This window comes from Cyprinus carpio, chromosome A24 (genome assembly GCF_018340385.1).
Source record: "Cyprinus carpio isolate SPL01 chromosome A24, ASM1834038v1, whole genome shotgun sequence".
Classification (NCBI taxonomy): Eukaryota; Metazoa; Chordata; class Actinopteri; order Cypriniformes; family Cyprinidae; genus Cyprinus; species Cyprinus carpio.
Genome location: NC_056595.1, coordinates 14,647,019 through 14,663,890, shown reverse-complemented (window position 1 = coordinate 14,663,890; position 16,872 = coordinate 14,647,019). Strand labels below are relative to the sequence as shown.

Genomic DNA, 16,872 nt, shown 5'->3' with positions numbered 1-16,872 from the left:
TGAATAGCGGATCCAGAAGTGCAGTATCAGGTGACCAGCTGCCCAGCTGCCCAGCTTTGTCTCGCCTCCCTCCTTAGGGACAGCTGGGGCCATCAATCTGTTCCCAAAAAACCTGCACTTCACCCTGTCTCCTGTAAGTACCCCTCTCTTTCTCAACACTCACTGGAAAGCTTTGTCCTGAGGACCTATCACTGTTTCTCCCTTTAATTTGCAAACTCTTGTGAGGGTGTTTATTCTTCATCTTAACTAAAGGAATTTTTTTTTCTGAGATATTAACCAAACTAAAATGAATAGTTCACCCCAAAAAATGTACGAAAAAGGTGGCTTTCTTTATTCTCTAAACACAAAGGGTGAATTTTTTAAGACATATCCTGGCCACTTTCGTCAATAAAAACTAATTAAATCTGGGGTTATCAAGTTTTTAAATAGACCAAAAAAAAGTTATCCATATGTGTTATTTCACTAGATACATTATTTTGTGGTTTTATTTTATTTTAGTTTTAGAGTTTCCAGTATATTCTTCAATTTTTTTTAAATTTAATTTAATAAAAAAAAAAAAAAGGTGATTTTTCCCTTCTAAACCACAACAAGAAACTATTTTTCAAAAATTCAGCTTGTGAGGTTTGGAATAACACGAGAGTGACTATATATTTACAGAATTGTAATTTTTGGGTGCTTTTTCCCTTCTAAACCTGAATGTGAAACTTTAGTGTGCACTTGTTTTCTAATGTATTCAGTGAGGTATATGAGTGTGAGTCATTTCATGTGAGGTGCTGCTAAGAACACGTGCAGCAATGGCTTTTTTTTCTCCCTGCAGATGGTAAGCATTGAGGGCCATTATTGTTCTCAATGTGGGGCGTCCTCTGCGGTAAAGTCTCTGGCACACTTTTAAAGACATAGTGGGTAATATATGCAGGCCTGAGCCAGTGGCCCTGGCAAAATCATTCCCCTCCCCCTCCCGAGGCTTCTTTTCTTGGAAAAGAAGACAAACATTTGTGAGTATCAGTGTTCATCCCTTGAACTTTTTCCACATTTTGTGATGAGTTCTTTCATGTCCTGAACCATCTTTTATTAATATTATTGTGTGTAACAGCAATGCCTTCACTTTGTAAGCACACTGCATTTCTGTTTCTCTCTTTAACAAGTTTTTCAACTGAAGACCACAGTGACACAGCAAGAGTCAACCAATCTCTTTAACGCTAACAGATACTAGTTGTTTTGCTGGTGGGAGTTGAGTAGAGAAGTGACAAAGTATCAAAAGGCATACTATCTAGATATGTTTGAACGGTGTCTAAAAGCATATAGGCAACAACCAAGTTTATCAGGAAGAGACTACAGTACATACATTCCAGTTTTGTTGTCTCAACACATGCACTAATATGTAAATCAACACTGATAAATCATGGCAAAAATTATAAGTAAACACCTATTAGCAACATGAACACCGATGTACTCATTTAAACAGCAAAATTAACTATAAAAGTGCTCAAGAGAAGTGATTTGAGCACAGTTTAGTCTAACAGTTTGATTTGTGTATTGCAGCAGCAGCAGACGTGTGATTCTCAGCATGCCATCAGACCTGCCTATTTGTTTTGGGCTGGTGAATGATAATGCTCTTTATGGGACCCCGAGGACCGAAGCCCTCTAAAATGAGGACTGTGATCCTGTAGCGCTTCCTTTTTCTCTAGAAATTTAAGTTTGCTCCTCCTAAACACATCTGTGCTGCACAACATTCTATGATAAATACCGCATTAGCGGAATACTGTGTAATGCATGCGTCATGATGACACAACTGTAACACTGCAGAGATGCTTTAGATAGAAGGGGACGTAACGTTCAGTCATACCTGAAAACAGTGTGATTCACCTTACACTTGTCTTCAGTCCCAGTCTAACTTTTTTAATAAAAAGGCATAAAATGTAATCCAATTACTTATTCAGTATGTCTGGGGGTTTTCATCAATTGTTGCAATCAGCGTTTGCAACAATCTGACCAATAAATGAGGCAATGGTTTTACAAGTTTTACTACTGAATGATGCAAAAGTATAACAGGATTTACTACTAAAAGATGCAAAAAATGTATGACTCATTAATTCAGTGGAGGTTGACTCAGGAAATTATGAATAATAACCACCCAGACAACATCAGACTGCATTTATTTAATTTATTCAGTCACAAAATCACACGATAGAGAGTGATGAATAAATATTAAAATAGAGGAAAGTAAAAGAAAAACCTTAAAAGTAGCTATAGAGTAGCCTAAATCATACATTTAAATTGTATGAATATATTATATACAGGTGTTATAGGCACCAGTGTTATACAACAAAAAAGCAGAATGATTCTGAAAGGTCTTACAATGTTTTTAGGAAATGTTATTTATGATTGCTACAGTATTTACAGGAAATATGGTTACAGTTCATTTTTTTCAGGGTCATGAACCATTTACTATTTCCCATAACCCGCGGTTATTGTGTTCCGGTCCTTTCTCAATCATGTTACTATAGTGATTTTCTGTCAGGATGCTAGCGCGCCAGGAGGAGTGTCGCTCCGCGCGGAAGGCAGGAAGCGGCGCGTGGGCAGTGTCACCGCCTGCGTCACACGCCAGGAGGGAGTTTTCCACTGACGAAAAGACTGCGCTGCTCAGCCGTCTGCTTCAGACAAGAGGAACAGCTTCAGCTGCTGCTTCAGTACGCCGAGCGCACAATAGCCACACGGACAGAGCGTGATCTCTATACGGATAAACGCGCCATCGTATCACTTGGATTATTACCGCTTCTTCTTTTCCTCTATTGTGATATACTAATGCTGATCGGACACGTTATTGGTGAGTAGCGGAGGTCCGCGCTGTTTAACGCGGCACTTGTAATGTGTCTGATAGGCAAACCTCGGTGCTGGAGTCCAGCCAGATAGTTTCAGTGTTCTTTCGTCGGCCAGTGTAAACAGATACAATGTGTTGTGTAACTATTTCAAATAGCGAAGGTAAAGCGAATGATATTGTTGTAAAATGCTGTTAGAAAGAAGAAGAAGAAGGGAAAAAAAAACTAAAGTTTACACTATTTACCATTATTGCGTTTTTAATGTATACACTCTTGTATAGGCTACATTTTGTTTCACTTATAAACTCTTAAACGATTTATTATTTTAAAAGATGATTAAGTGTAGTGTATTGTTCGGAGTAAACATAAGCGTATTCCCTGTCAAACAGTCGCTGGGTTTGATTAGAAGATCATTCTCATCAGCAGCTGTTGGCGGTTCTGATCGGATCCATTGGCAGGATTCCAGCATAGTGGACCCTATGTGTGTGTATCCGATAAGCCGGAATTGCTGGTTTGGAAGTGTGTATGTGTTGGGTGCATTCCTCGTTTATGTTCATAGTGCTAGTGTGTCTTCTGAAGCGCGAGCGACTCCTTAAGGTGCCACACCGCATCATTTCAATAGTGTGCCTGCAGATCTGCGCTCATCCTCAAACACTTCCAGTCCTCAGTGACGTCACCGCGGGTGCCTGAATGGCTAAATGCGGGTTTGAGGCTCATCACGAGAGGCGATTTATCAATTGACACGTTGTGCACGCCGTGATTGGAATAAGGGAAGATGTAACCTAATGTGCTCATCCACACTCGTTTGTTAGTTGCTGTTGAGTTCGTTAAATACATATTCGCTGGATTCTTTTGTGAGGTAATTCCCAGTCCCTGCCTGTAAGAAGATTGAATGTTTAAGAGTGGAAGTTATGAGCTTGTATGTAAATTTTAGTTAAAGCGTCTCGGTATATTGTCAAAATACCAGCTCGCGGAGCCTGTTATTATGATCTTCTTCGCGTGCGCTTTGAAAGTTTATGTTGTGGTTCATGTCGCGCGTGCTTCCATGTGAGCGAGCGCAGATTCGTGTCTCGCGCGACCTCACTTGAATTGTTTGTGGGAATAATTAATATTGGCTGTCGAATTTTGTTTACTTACTCCACCTACATGCTCAACCTTAGTAAGTCTTTTATTGTGTTTCATGTCTTTTAAAATGTGTTTGTCTCTCAAGGTGCACTGGTCCCAAGAGGCTGTGTTTTCTATAAAACGAGTGTTGTTTTAAATTGGAGTGCACGTTAAACTTATCAAATAGGACCCATAAAAGATAAGCATTATTTTGTTTACGTAGTTGTGGGTTAATGAGTTGTGAACTTGCACGTGTGTTATGGTCATTGAAATCAATGTGACCGTACTTGTGAATCAGTCAACTGGTTTGAGTGACATGTCTGGGTAGTTTCCTTCCTTATTTTCTTAAGAGTCTTCACGTGTCTCATTTAGACCAGCCATACCTTTTAACTGAGATGATGTCAACATCATTAGTGTACATCACAACATGTCATCTTTTTGTTAAGCTCCCACCCTCAGACTGGGTGTTCCTATTTGGGACAGTTCAGTGTGTGGCAGTTGTATTGGGGGAGGTGGAGGTCCTGATGTTTTTAAAACAGAGAAGCAGAGGGATCCCATCTGTTTTGTCACTCTCTAGCATTCCTCCCAGCTTGTGAGGTACCAGTGAGTGCCCCAGACATGAGCTGCTGACCCCTGAGCTCCCACACACACACACACACACACACACACACACACACACACACACACACACACACACTCCCTCAGGAGTCTTAAGAGACTGGTAAAGATGGCTAGTATTTGTTTTGCCACCATCAAGTTAGTCAGAACAAACTCATGCTGATGACCTCTCGAGAAAGCAACACTTTGCACACTGTTGGAAGTTTGCATTTCGGAAATTGATGCAAATTGTTCCATGTGTGATGGAAATATCTGCTTTCAGTTTAGGCAGTTTCCTGAGTGATCATATTTTCCACTCGTTGGCTTGAAATGTGAGAAACAATTCACTCAAAACTCTGAAATAACTTTCAAAGGGTGTTTTAAGATGTCTGTTATTTTTTTTTACCTCTGAAAGTGTAAGTAAAGGGTTTTCAATCTTTCAGTTGCCTCAGACCCCCAAATATGATCATCCTAATATGATTGATCCTAAAATTAAGGCTGCAATTCTTTCTGTAAAGGTTTTTTTCTACTTACTATATTACTCTACTGTTAGATGTATTGTTTAAATAATAAAAAATAATTTATTCTGATTTTCATTATTTATTTGTTTTCCCTGGACCCCAGTTTGAAAACCACTTCAAAATCAATTAAGTCAGAATTGTCTTTTTTGTGGTTAGTTAGATACTAAATTTCACTTTGGATATCAGTAAAGTAAACTTTTGTACTCTTATAAATCTTTGTCTGTGTATTTCAAATTTGGAAATGCACACTATGATGAAGAGAGTCCATACAGCTAAGTCTTCATCTCCACTTTTATAATGTAATCTTTGATGACTCGTGACGCCCCATCAGGTGTTTTTATAGATGTTTCAGTCTGAGGTGGTTCCTCTTGGGCAATAGTGGTCTGTACTACACAGACACATCTGGGATAGCGAGACTATTACAGAATGTGTCGCCGTTGCCAGGGGAGAATTCCTGTGGGCTGGAGACATTGCATTATTTATTTGTTTAAAGTTCTCACCGGCTACCCTCCTCCCACAATCAGTGTGTGCTCCTATTTGGGATGAATGTGTACTCTGCATGGGTTGAGGTTTAGGAACAGAATGTCTCTGGCATAGTTAAACATCTAGAGTGATGATCGGCACAACACACAACTCCCTTCTCCCCCTGACTGCAGTTCCTTAGGGCTGACCAGCAGGGGGAGAGTTTCTTTCATTCTGTTGGAGTTGTGGAATCTGGATTTGATTCCATTCATCTTGCAAGGGTTTTTACTCCATATTTCGCAGCCTGTTATCGTAGTCACAGTTTTTAGAGGTAGGTGCTGCTGATTATCATCAGGATGGAAGCCGTGAGCTGGAGGGGCAAATTCAACACTTGCATAAGATCAGGTTGGGATTCCACTGTTTGCAGACAGGCTGCTCAATGTTTTTTATGCTTTTTGGAAGCAGGACAGCAACAACGGGGAGTTCAAGAAGTTTATGCTACACTAAACTGCAGTGAGTCTGCCGACAATGGATAAAGATCCGGTTTCAGCTGTCTGCTGCTTTTGTGGCCATTCTCGCTTTCTGGTTGAGATTTATTTCCACTTTTCTTAGTGACAACAGCATTGAGAATACCTCATCAGTGCACTGCCTTTATTGGAATGGCAGCCCAGCATTTATGCCCCTGTGTGAACGTTTCACCTGCTCGGAGCTTCTGGGATACTTCGCCGGTGACAGCTCCTGCCTGGATGTGAAATCCAGACGTGCTCTATAGTGAATTTATGTGTGTTTGGACTGCTAATTTTTATTTGTGAGATTCTCGCTCGTATATCTAGTCACAATGATGTTGGAGCGCAACAGGACAAGCTCCAGGTTGACCTCCAGCTGTGTCCTCTGCATCCCTCCTCTCTTGTTCCTGGGATTAGCTTGTTGTCATTGTTTCTGCCCGTTAAGAAAGATGAACAAATCAGTGTCAGGTAGGCTGCAGTCAAGAGACAATGACCCGCTCTCTCTTCCCCCTCTCCTCACTGTCCAGAGTCCTTAATTAAAACTCCTCTGCTTGGTAGGCATGCATACTGTCCTCAGGGATTGTCTCCTTTTCTCTTTTAAATGAGTAGTTGTTTGTTGAATGTGAAGGTAAACTCTGTCAAGAACGTGCACCAGATACCATTTGCAGGTGGTTTCTTGTACAAAGCGTGAGTGGATTGTGTCTAGAAACGTGACAGTGGGAGAAGGCAAAAGGCAATTTACTAGTCAAATGAGCAGATGATGGTGAATTTTTCGTTGGTTTGCAGTCTTCTCCACATGTTGTGGCAAAAGTCAAGTGTCAGGTTCTCTCTTGTCATTTTGCCTTTTGCATAAAAAGATTTTCCTGCTGAGGTCTGTGGGCTTGTCTGTGCAAAAAGCTACTTGTTTTCAATCAAGACGTAACATGTAAGGGTTCACGCTCCCTGTGCTGGCTCTGTCCGCATGCAAATGAGGACAGATCTGGACACATACCGTTTGCAATAAAAATAGATTGTCCTTCGCCTCTACTGCTGTTTTCAGACAAGTCCGTTTAAAACCCATATCGGATTATGACAAACTATTGCATAACTTTCCAACTATATCTCCTCTTGTCAGGGTTCGAGGATTGTTTGCTTTTGGCTGGTGTTGCACGAGCAGATAAGTTTGACTTGTGGAAGATGTTCTCAGGTTCAGCCGAAGATAAAGACTCACCTTGTGCTTTCTGGCAGTGATATTTGGCAGCCGGGGAGACACGGCTGAATGTGCAGACAGCACAGACGTCCCCTCGAAGTCTGGCACATTTGTGACTGCAGAGCTAATGTGTGAAATACACATGCACAGTGATAGAAGTTCTGCTCGTAAACAAAGCAACCTGTGGGAATAGGAAGTCTACATACTCATGTCTGAAGATCAGGGATGAACATGTATTAAGTTCCTGTTATGTCCAATAATGAAAAATCGCCAGTATTAAAATTCTACACTATTTTGCTTTGTGTAAATTAAAAATCAAACATTTAAAACTAAAAGTATTATTTAAAAATGCTACAAGTGAATTCAGACATTATAATGTGTAAAAAAACTAATATTCTGTAGTTTTTTAGGTATAGGATTTTTTTTTTTTAAACAACATAACTTTATTGTTATGCAAATGCATTATTGACTAACCCTGATGAGTCCATTAATTAGAGTGGTCAATTTGACTCCAACTTTTTAAATACAGTGACACCAAAAAGTATTAGTACACACACACTTTGATAATATAAAATTAAATGCCAAGGGTTGATTATTAGACAAATAGCAGACTACTATTGAGTCATATTGTATTAGTCACACTCTGTATGGCAGGGATGATTCAGTGCCATTTGGCTCTTTATTTTTTTTTGTCGATGACACACCATAGACCAAAACCATGAGCTATATAATCTGCCATTCACGACCGTCTGTCACTTTTTCTTTGAAGTGGCTGTCTTGCTGGGATCAATCCTTGTTCTAAAACACTTATTTACTACTCATTATCACTTAGCCTTTTCTTAGTCCAGTTAGCACAGGATATAATTCTAGTACTGACTAATGACTAGCTGTCACATCTTAAGTTTAATTTTTGTCTGTTCACTTCAAGCAGCAGTGAAAACTCATCTTTCAAACCCTTTTCTTCTTTTCCTTTTTTCCCTCCTTCCTTCCATTCTGCCTGTTTCAGCGTGAACGTATCTGAGCTGTGGAGTGCAGTGAGAGGCTGAGCCTGAGGTGAACTAGCTGACTGGGGTTTATCTCAGGGCAGAGAAACAAACGAGTCCACAGCTGCCAGTATCAAATGATGGTTTTGTGTAAACGCCACTGTGCTGCACTGGCTCTGACCCTTAAAAGCTGTTGGGCACCGGCTAGACTCTTTCTGCAAAGGATTGATTGCTTTTATTGCCTAATAAGCAACCTCTCCACAGGAGCAGCGACAAATGCAGTCTGGGCTTACATAAACCTGTTTACTGTGCCAAGCTGTACACACATTTACTACAGAGTCTCATAAAATGCATTTAGTAGCTCTGTAAAGCGTAATTGCCGCTACCGGCTTTAGGATGTGTTTTTTTTGAGAGGGGTAACCTAAATTCAACCTCCACACTAATGTGGCTATATAATCAACCCCCATCCTAATCAATGTATTTGTCTAAGCGATTGGATTTAGAAGTGGGTGAAGGGTCTGGTAATTGTTGACTTGCAGCAGGAGGACGTGATTGATTGCTTACTGTTTTCCTTGTGGCATAAAGCGTGATCAGCTGCTTGTTTGGAGAGTAATGCTCAGCCTGTATTTAAAGACCTCACTGGACATTTAGCTGCTATTAGGAAAATAAAAGTTCTACATAGGCTGATAACATCTAAGCAATGCTTGCAATATTGATGCCATTTCCATAGCAATGAAAATTAGCTGATGGTCAAAGGCAGATTGCATGAAAGTGCAACTTTCATTTTTGCCTCTTTAACAATCTTGTAATGCTTTTCTGTCTTTGCTTGTTTCCTACAGATCACCAAACGCTAGCGCCATGAGCGGGGTTCTCAAAAGGAAGTATAAGGAGGTGGAGGAGGACCAGTGTTACTCTTCCTCCTCCCCTTCCTCTCTCTCCTCCTCTGCCTACTCAGAGTGGGACTCAGATGGGGAGAGCTGCTACTCCGACACCCTGGATTCAACCCCCAGCAACCCCAGCTCCCCAGCAACATCCTTAAACAGTGAGTTCCCCCTTGAACTACTCATTTATTCTCCGATTAAGGTTCGGAAATGGTTCTTATTTAAGGGAATAGTTCACCCAAAAATGAGAATTTGCTGAAAATTTACCCTTAGCCCATCCACGATGCAGAGGAGTTTGTTTATTCATCGTAACGGATTTGGAGAAATTAGAATCAGTTAGAATATTTTAAATTTACGTGTGACAAACTCCTATTCCCATAGTTTTTTCTTATGCATACGGTCTGCAAGGTTTATCTCAACCTTGTGTTCTACCTGATAAGGTGTTATTGAGATGCAGGAGGGTGCAAGATTAATTGCATGGATGCAACTAATTACACAGGTTGTTTTGATGCATGACCCGTTCACAAGGTCACCCCCTCCAGGCCCTTCATCCAGGTTGTTGGGGTGAGTCAGGGAATGGAGAGCAAAGAGTTGTGAGTTTCTCAGGATGGCAGGGCAGGGAGCCAGCGAGTGTGCCATGTGACGGAGACAGAATGAACGCAGAGCTTTGTCTGAGCACTGGGCATGAACCCAGCACAGGTGCTGAGAAATGCAGAGGGGCGCTGAGTAGGGATGGGCGATATCTTATCGTTTGCGATATACCGGTAAAAATTCTCCCCACGATAAAAAAAATTAGTCTTCCCACGATAATAACGATAAAGTCTAGTTGATGACACATTTCTGTGTGCGGACTGTGTGGAGTGATGTGAAGGAATGCGGACGTGAAATTGAGCAGCTCCTCCTACAATCTGGAACAGGTTTGGATAACACTGTACAGTGCGACAAAAATCGCTCTGAGCCTTGAGTAAATGTACTACAGTAGCACGTGTGCAATACAGTTTTACATGTGTATGAGTCGTTTACAAACCTGTTGTCCAACAAAGATATTATTTATTGACGTGCTTTTTCTCCATATTAACTTCATAACAGGTTTCAAATAACTTATTTTTGAGATCAGATGTGGTTTCGTATCACAGAATAAGGCAGAAATCATACTATTTTATAGCATTATATACAGTGATAAAGGCTATGTCGATTACCATTGCATTATAAATATACTTTATTCTTATGAAAATACCCAAGATTGCTTGAAGAACACAGACCATGTATTTTGTGCAATCGCGTGTTTATTGTCTTCAGGTTTCCTCAGTCAATATTTCTCTATCTGTGTTTTATTCAGCTACAGCGATCACTGGATACCTCTGTCCATATCAGTGATTTCCTGGAGCATTACTTCTACTGTGCATATGTGGAGTTTTCTGCGCAAGGGCGCCCTCCGGCTTCCAGTATGAAATAAATAGTCGTGTGTACTGCTCACAACACCCTATTTTGGGTAAAACTAGGAAAGATAATACTTTTCTCTAAAAAAACAGGATTCCCTAAATTATCGTCATTGATATCGTTATCGCAGTAAATATCAGATTTATGAAACAAAGTCAGATAATGCACCAATGACACTATAGATCGCTGAGCAGGAAGGCAAGGATAAAGAGAAGGGGAAGGGAAACGATACTGCTGTCTGCTTGTGTTTATGAAACAAAGTCAGAGAATGGAGCATTGTCAGGGTAGATGGCATATTTAATTTGATGAGAATGGGGAAAAAAAATATTACAGACAAAACACCAATAAAAATCAAAAAAAAAAATTTTTTATGAGGATTCTTTGATATTTTAAATTAATAATATAAATACTTTTAACAGTCTGTTCAGTAGATTGTACATGTCTAATATTCACAAACCATGTTTAATAATTTCTTTAAAAAATCTTACTGACTCAAACTTTTGAACAGTAGTGCACAGTCTGTTCACTAGATTGTACATGTCTAATATTCACAAACCATGTTTTCTGGAGCCTTTTGGATGTCTTTTCAGTGTTGCATAATGATTGGCACCATCACACTCAAAAGTACAAACCACTGAACATGCTGTTTGTTTGTCGCTCAGTACCTTGTTTTCATTGACTTAAAATAAAACATGCCTCCACCCTGACTAACATCCACAGAGTATCATTTTTTTGTTGAAAAAAGACACCAGAATCAGACTTTCTTATCGCATAACTGAGATGTCACTGAGAAGTCAGTGCTTGTATACTCTAATTCTTAAAATCACCAATAATACATAAAGCTGCTCTGTTCTTCAAACAATAACATGGTGTTGTATTTCTGAGATGGTCCAGCCCATATATGAGGGCATATGAGAGCATTTGTGGTTTCCATCAGACATATATATTTTTTTTTCATTAGATGAGCAAAGCATATTTGCACAAGCTTCTATATAGGAAAATGTGCGAGGATGAGTTCCCACCATTGCAAGTCTAATATAAACCAGCTGTAGGTACAGTGAGAGCTATCTCCTTCATTCCCTTAAGATAACAATCAGGGAGCTGGTGGCCCTGAGGGAGAATGTGCTTCTCTCTCACAGAGGCTAACAATTCGACACCCAAGTATTCCTGTACAGAGGACAAGGAATTTATGAGTGAAAATTATTTATTTTTTTTCTTTCAAGAAGAAAATTCCTGCCTTTGAGATGGTTTAGCCATCTGAATCGGTAAATGCAGATTTTTGGCTAGTTGTGGGAATAATTTTCAAGGAAAGTGCGGACAGATGGCCCGTCTCATATAAAGATGGGATTTATTTTATTAAATAGCAACTGTCTTGAGTGCCCTCACCACTTCCAAAAACCTCAAACTTCCAGATCATCCAGCTGCTGGGTTGTGATTTTGGATACTCTTCTGGCACACTTCGGCGCCAAGGGGAAATTCCTGGGTGGATTGTTTGTCAGACACTAGCAAAGAGGAATGCAGTTGTCTTCTCATATGACTGGATCAGACCGAAAACTATAAGCTGAACTATTTGCACATCTGTTCTGATGTTGAGTGGTGGAATATTGTGTTTAGTATGACTGAATGGTCATAGCGCTGACTGAGCTGATTTGCTGTGTGTAGCCTGCCATCTAGTGGTGATTTAGTGCACACGCAACAATAATGTTAATGTGATCTTGATGTTTACACAAGAGACTCACTCACTCCAAGTCTTCCCATTTGGCTTGGCATACTTCCTACTCAAATACTCCCCAATGAGATACTAGGAACAGGACTTTTTTCCACCACTCTTTTCTCTCACTCTCTCAGACATGTGCTCTTAATTTTCCTTTAAGAAATTCCAGAGAGTGAAATTCCATGAATGTATTCGCACACTGTTTTCCACTTAATGTTTTCTTTTCAAGTCCACCACAAGCCTGAACGTCTTATATTTATCCTCTCATTCTTTCTCTCTTTCATCAGCCACATCTATCCTGAAGAAGGCCAAGCGCACACGGCGAGGCAATGTGCAGTTTGACCAGGTTACGGTCTTCTTCTTTCCTCGCTGTCAGGGCTTCACCAGCGTGCCAAGCCGGGGAGGTTGCACCCTTGGCATGGTGCAGAGGCACAGTGCCAAGCGCTGCTACACGTTAGCGGAGTTTGCCATAGCACAGCGCCACCTACGGCGAGAGAAAATCAAAAACCGATTGAGGGAGGAGAAACTGGAAGCTCTGAAGCTGAAGGTATTCTTGAGTTTAATATTCTGAAATTGTTGTCAGACATGAGAGGTTTTAAAGTTTTAGTCATGTAAATATCTTTTTCCTGTGGTAGCTTACCAAAAATGGTACCCAAGTGTCCGAAGAGGCTGACAGGTTGACTATCGATGACATTCCAGAGGATGAAATTGACCTCAGCGGAGTAAACTTGGATGATGGCTCTTTCCTGCATCCCTACCCCTCTAAGAGAAGATACGCCATCCTCAAAGCCGCTGGCGTGAAGAAAATCGATAAAGATGAGAAGCATCAACTGCATGAGTTGCGTGCATCAAGAGAAGACTGCGGATGCGACTGCCAGGGCTTCTGTGAGCCGGAGAGCTGCAGCTGTAGTCTGGCTGGGATCAAATGTCAGGTGAGTGATTCAGTCATGACAGACTTCTTTTAGAACAAGCCATCCCAAAGTTATGGGTAATACTTCCAGATTTCATTCCTGTAGCTCAAACTGTAGAAAATAGTGTCAGCAACATTACTTTTATTTAGTAAGGATGCATTCAATTGATCAAAAGTGAAAGTGAAGACACATCTGAAGAATCATGTGACACTGAAGACTGGAGTAATGACTGCTGAAAATTCACAGGAATAAATTACATTTTAATATATATTAAAACACAAAACATTATTATTATAAACTTAAATATTAGTGTATTTTTACCAAATAAATGCAGCCTTAGTAAGCATAAGACTTCTTTCAAAAACATAAAAAAAATTACCAACCCTATACTTTAAAAAAAGTAGTGTATTATATTTTAATGCAGAAGAAATGTAAAAAAAAAAAACATTTTCAACATTTTTATTTCTATCAAAATAGTAAAATAGTTTGAAATGCCATATTTAATTTTATTTTGATATAGATTGTATATTGTATTTTATATACACTTTCTTCATACATTCAAACACAATGTACTATGTATTGACTTCACAGATGGACCATTCATCCTTCCCATGTGGCTGCACTAAAGATGGCTGTGGGAACACAGAAGGCCGCATCGAGTTCAACTCCAGCCGAGTTCAGACCCACTACATCCACACTATCATGAAGCTAGAGCTAGAGAAGCGTTTGCAGGAGCACACGCCAGAGAATGAGACGCCCTCTGAAGATCAGCCAGACTGCAGTTCCCCAAGCCACCCAGCAGAGAGCAGCACCACGCCAGACAGACCCACGTTTCACTTCAACTCAGAGCTAGTAGCTTCGGGAGAGAACAGTTGTAGCAGCGACATGACCGATTCATCTAGTTCTTCAGGCCAGAGCGAGGACTCAGAATCCACGGAAAATGCTCAGAGCGAGCAGTCGCCGCTAGGCGTCGACGAAAACGGACTCACGAGAATCCTAAGCTTTAGCGACACAGACAATGAGGATTGTTTTGTCAGGGAGCGCAACAATAACAACAACAATAACAACAACTGCGACTACCAGCTGAAAAAGAGTGAGTTAATGGGCTACGGCATCTTCAGCACGACAGACAACATGACGGACAACAGCCGCACAGCCATGTCTGAGCTCTTAGACGAGAACGCTAATCAAGGTAACGCCCTATTCCACAGCACCTCCGTCCCCCACACGCCCTCGCCCTCAATCGATCACTCGGCCAGCTACATGGACCTGAGCCTGTCATCCGAATCAGACCTGGAGTTCTTTGACAGCTTTCCTTGTCTTGGACCGAGCTCGTTGTACAACTCCTTAAAGGAGTACGAACACATGGACACCTTCTTTCAGTTCCAGCTGCCTACTTACCCCAGCCTTCCAAGGCCACGGACCCAGGCACATGTCTCCTGGAGTCTCTGATTGGCTTGTCGGATTCTGTCCCAGAACCGCCGGCCACCTTCACGGACAATCAAATGCTAGAAGATGCCATGAAGCTGTCAGTGATGGAGTCTGTCAAAGTCTAATGGGGGATCACTGTACAAATGAACTAGGTGATTGTAAATGAATTCTATACATTTAGTTTTTCTTTACTTTATGAATGAAGACCCTCCATCCCAGGATATCAATATTTGCATTATCTGCCTTTAAGATGTTAGCATTAAGTTATTGTAACAATCTTTATTATCATTATTGCCATTGCTGTGGCAGCTAACATTTCAGTTCAAAAACAAGTCTGGCCGACTAAATTTTTGAATTTTTGTACATATGGCCAGGAAGGTGAAGATCTTCTCACCCACATTGGAGGTATTATCAACATTTACCATTATTATTATTATTATTATTGCTATTATAAGGTTATTTATATAAATTCAGAAGGGGCACCAGTGGGAGTCATAATGCTGATTATGTATCTCAGGGACTTTTTCTAGCTTTCAGAAGCAATGCATTTTGACCATCGCTGTTATTTGGCGTTTTTTCAGAGAATTTTCACCAAAACAAACAGCATTTAAACGAGCCCTTTTGGAGGGGTCTCTTTTTGGACTTGAGATGGTGGTCTGCACTTTTTTTTGCAAAGCTAGAGGAAGACTCCTGTTCCACAAAACGGCTTCTTGGGATTTACTAACGGTACACAAATCCCCCAGAGACTCCTCAGTTAGCACTTTATCTGTGATAAAAATGAACCAATCAGAGCGCAGATGGGTTCATGTCGGCCCCATTGCCTCTGAATCTAAGATTGTTTTCATGCCATTTTATGGTGTTGGATCATCAGCACAAGGTGGAGAAAAGTGAACACTTTCCTTTTAATTTATTCTACACGCCGCAGATATCTCATAATGTAACTGATATCTGTTGACCATTATTTCAAATTGCTTTTATTTATTCTTAGCAAGTTATTTATTTTTTTTCTCCGAATGCCAGCTGAATATTATCTGAGCCACACTGTGCTCGGGAGAAGTGGAAATAATGCAGCTCGTTCACGTTTCTCACCTACATTAACCTGTGTGAAGCACATCTTTATGTTTCAGCTGTGGAGGAAGGGGCACCAACTGCAAAGTATTTAATAATCTATTCTATGAAGTAACACTTTTTTTTTTTTCACATTTAGAATTTCAGCATTAGAACTTAATTTATTCATGGTTTGGGCAATAAAGAGAAAGGTGTGTTTAACAAAAGAAAAGTTTAGTCTTTGTGCCTGTTAACACGAGGAGTCGCTGTTTCCTGTTTAATGAATGAGATGATGCTGTATAACCTACCTATTGATTAAAAATCAGTTTCTGATGACGTTGCCTATGATATAGAGAATTAACATTTTGTAACTATGTAGATTTGAGAGAATTCTAATCTGTTTATTGACAAATTATTTTATTAAGAAATGAAATCCACATTGTTCTTCAAATATCGAAACATTTGTAATATATTAATAGAGCTAAATCTATGCTTGAAAGATGTATTCTGGACAGGCATAAAGTGGGGGTTTACTTACGATGTAACTACCTAAACAAATTTACCAAGCTCAATTTGATTGTGCTCTTACTGGTTGGGTAAACACAACTGACAACATGAATTGTGGGTATAAATTTAGTAGTTTCAAAAACGTTTTGTTAATAAAACCTGCATATATTATGCAACGTGTATCATATTATGCAAATTTGTGTTGCCCATATAGTTTCCACTTCACAGTGAAGACGTTTAAGTTTGTATGTTTCTGAATGAGCTTTGAGGAAATGAATTGATGTACATATCTGACCATCCAGACTTCAACTATTTGACCTGATAGGAGCATTTGCATGCAAGACCCATTCATTTGTCTCAGTACTACATGCGTTTAGAGCAAAAAATGCTCAATCAGAAATGTATTTGCTTCATTTTTGCCTTCACGTGCTGTTCTTGAAGCTAAGCTTATTATTCCCTTGTAAAGATGTATCACCTCATCGCGATGAAATGGAAATGATTGGTATTTATTAATCACGATTGATGTATGTTTTGATCTCTGATGCTTTTCAAAGTGTTTCTTACTTCTGCCTTTTTTTGTTGTATATATTTTCTGCTTCAATGAAACTAAAGACGAAACCAAGCAGTTATTTTATATTATATATTTTCACGCTTAACAGTATAAAACTTCACACAACACACAAGACATTTGACAGTCCCTTCAAAATAAAAAACAAAATTTCAATCACATCCTCAAATCTTTGTGTTTTTGCTTTGTACT

The 16,872-nt window shown here is 40.0% G+C and overlaps 1 protein-coding gene across 1 annotated transcript; it reads left to right on the top strand.

Annotated features, from left to right (window-relative positions):
- The first annotated feature begins 2,593 nt into the window (after positions 1-2,593).
- On the top strand, positions 2,594-15,950 carry LOC109049342 (cysteine/serine-rich nuclear protein 1-like). Its single transcript, XM_019067058.2, is given in 6 exon segments — positions 2,594-2,827; positions 9,021-9,223; positions 12,504-12,763; positions 12,852-13,148; positions 13,719-14,532; positions 14,535-15,950. Coding segments are annotated over 5 exon segments (1,704 nt in total). The 5' UTR covers positions 2,594-2,827; positions 9,021-9,039; the 3' UTR covers positions 14,684-15,950.
- Positions 15,951-16,872: the final 922 nt, after the last annotated feature.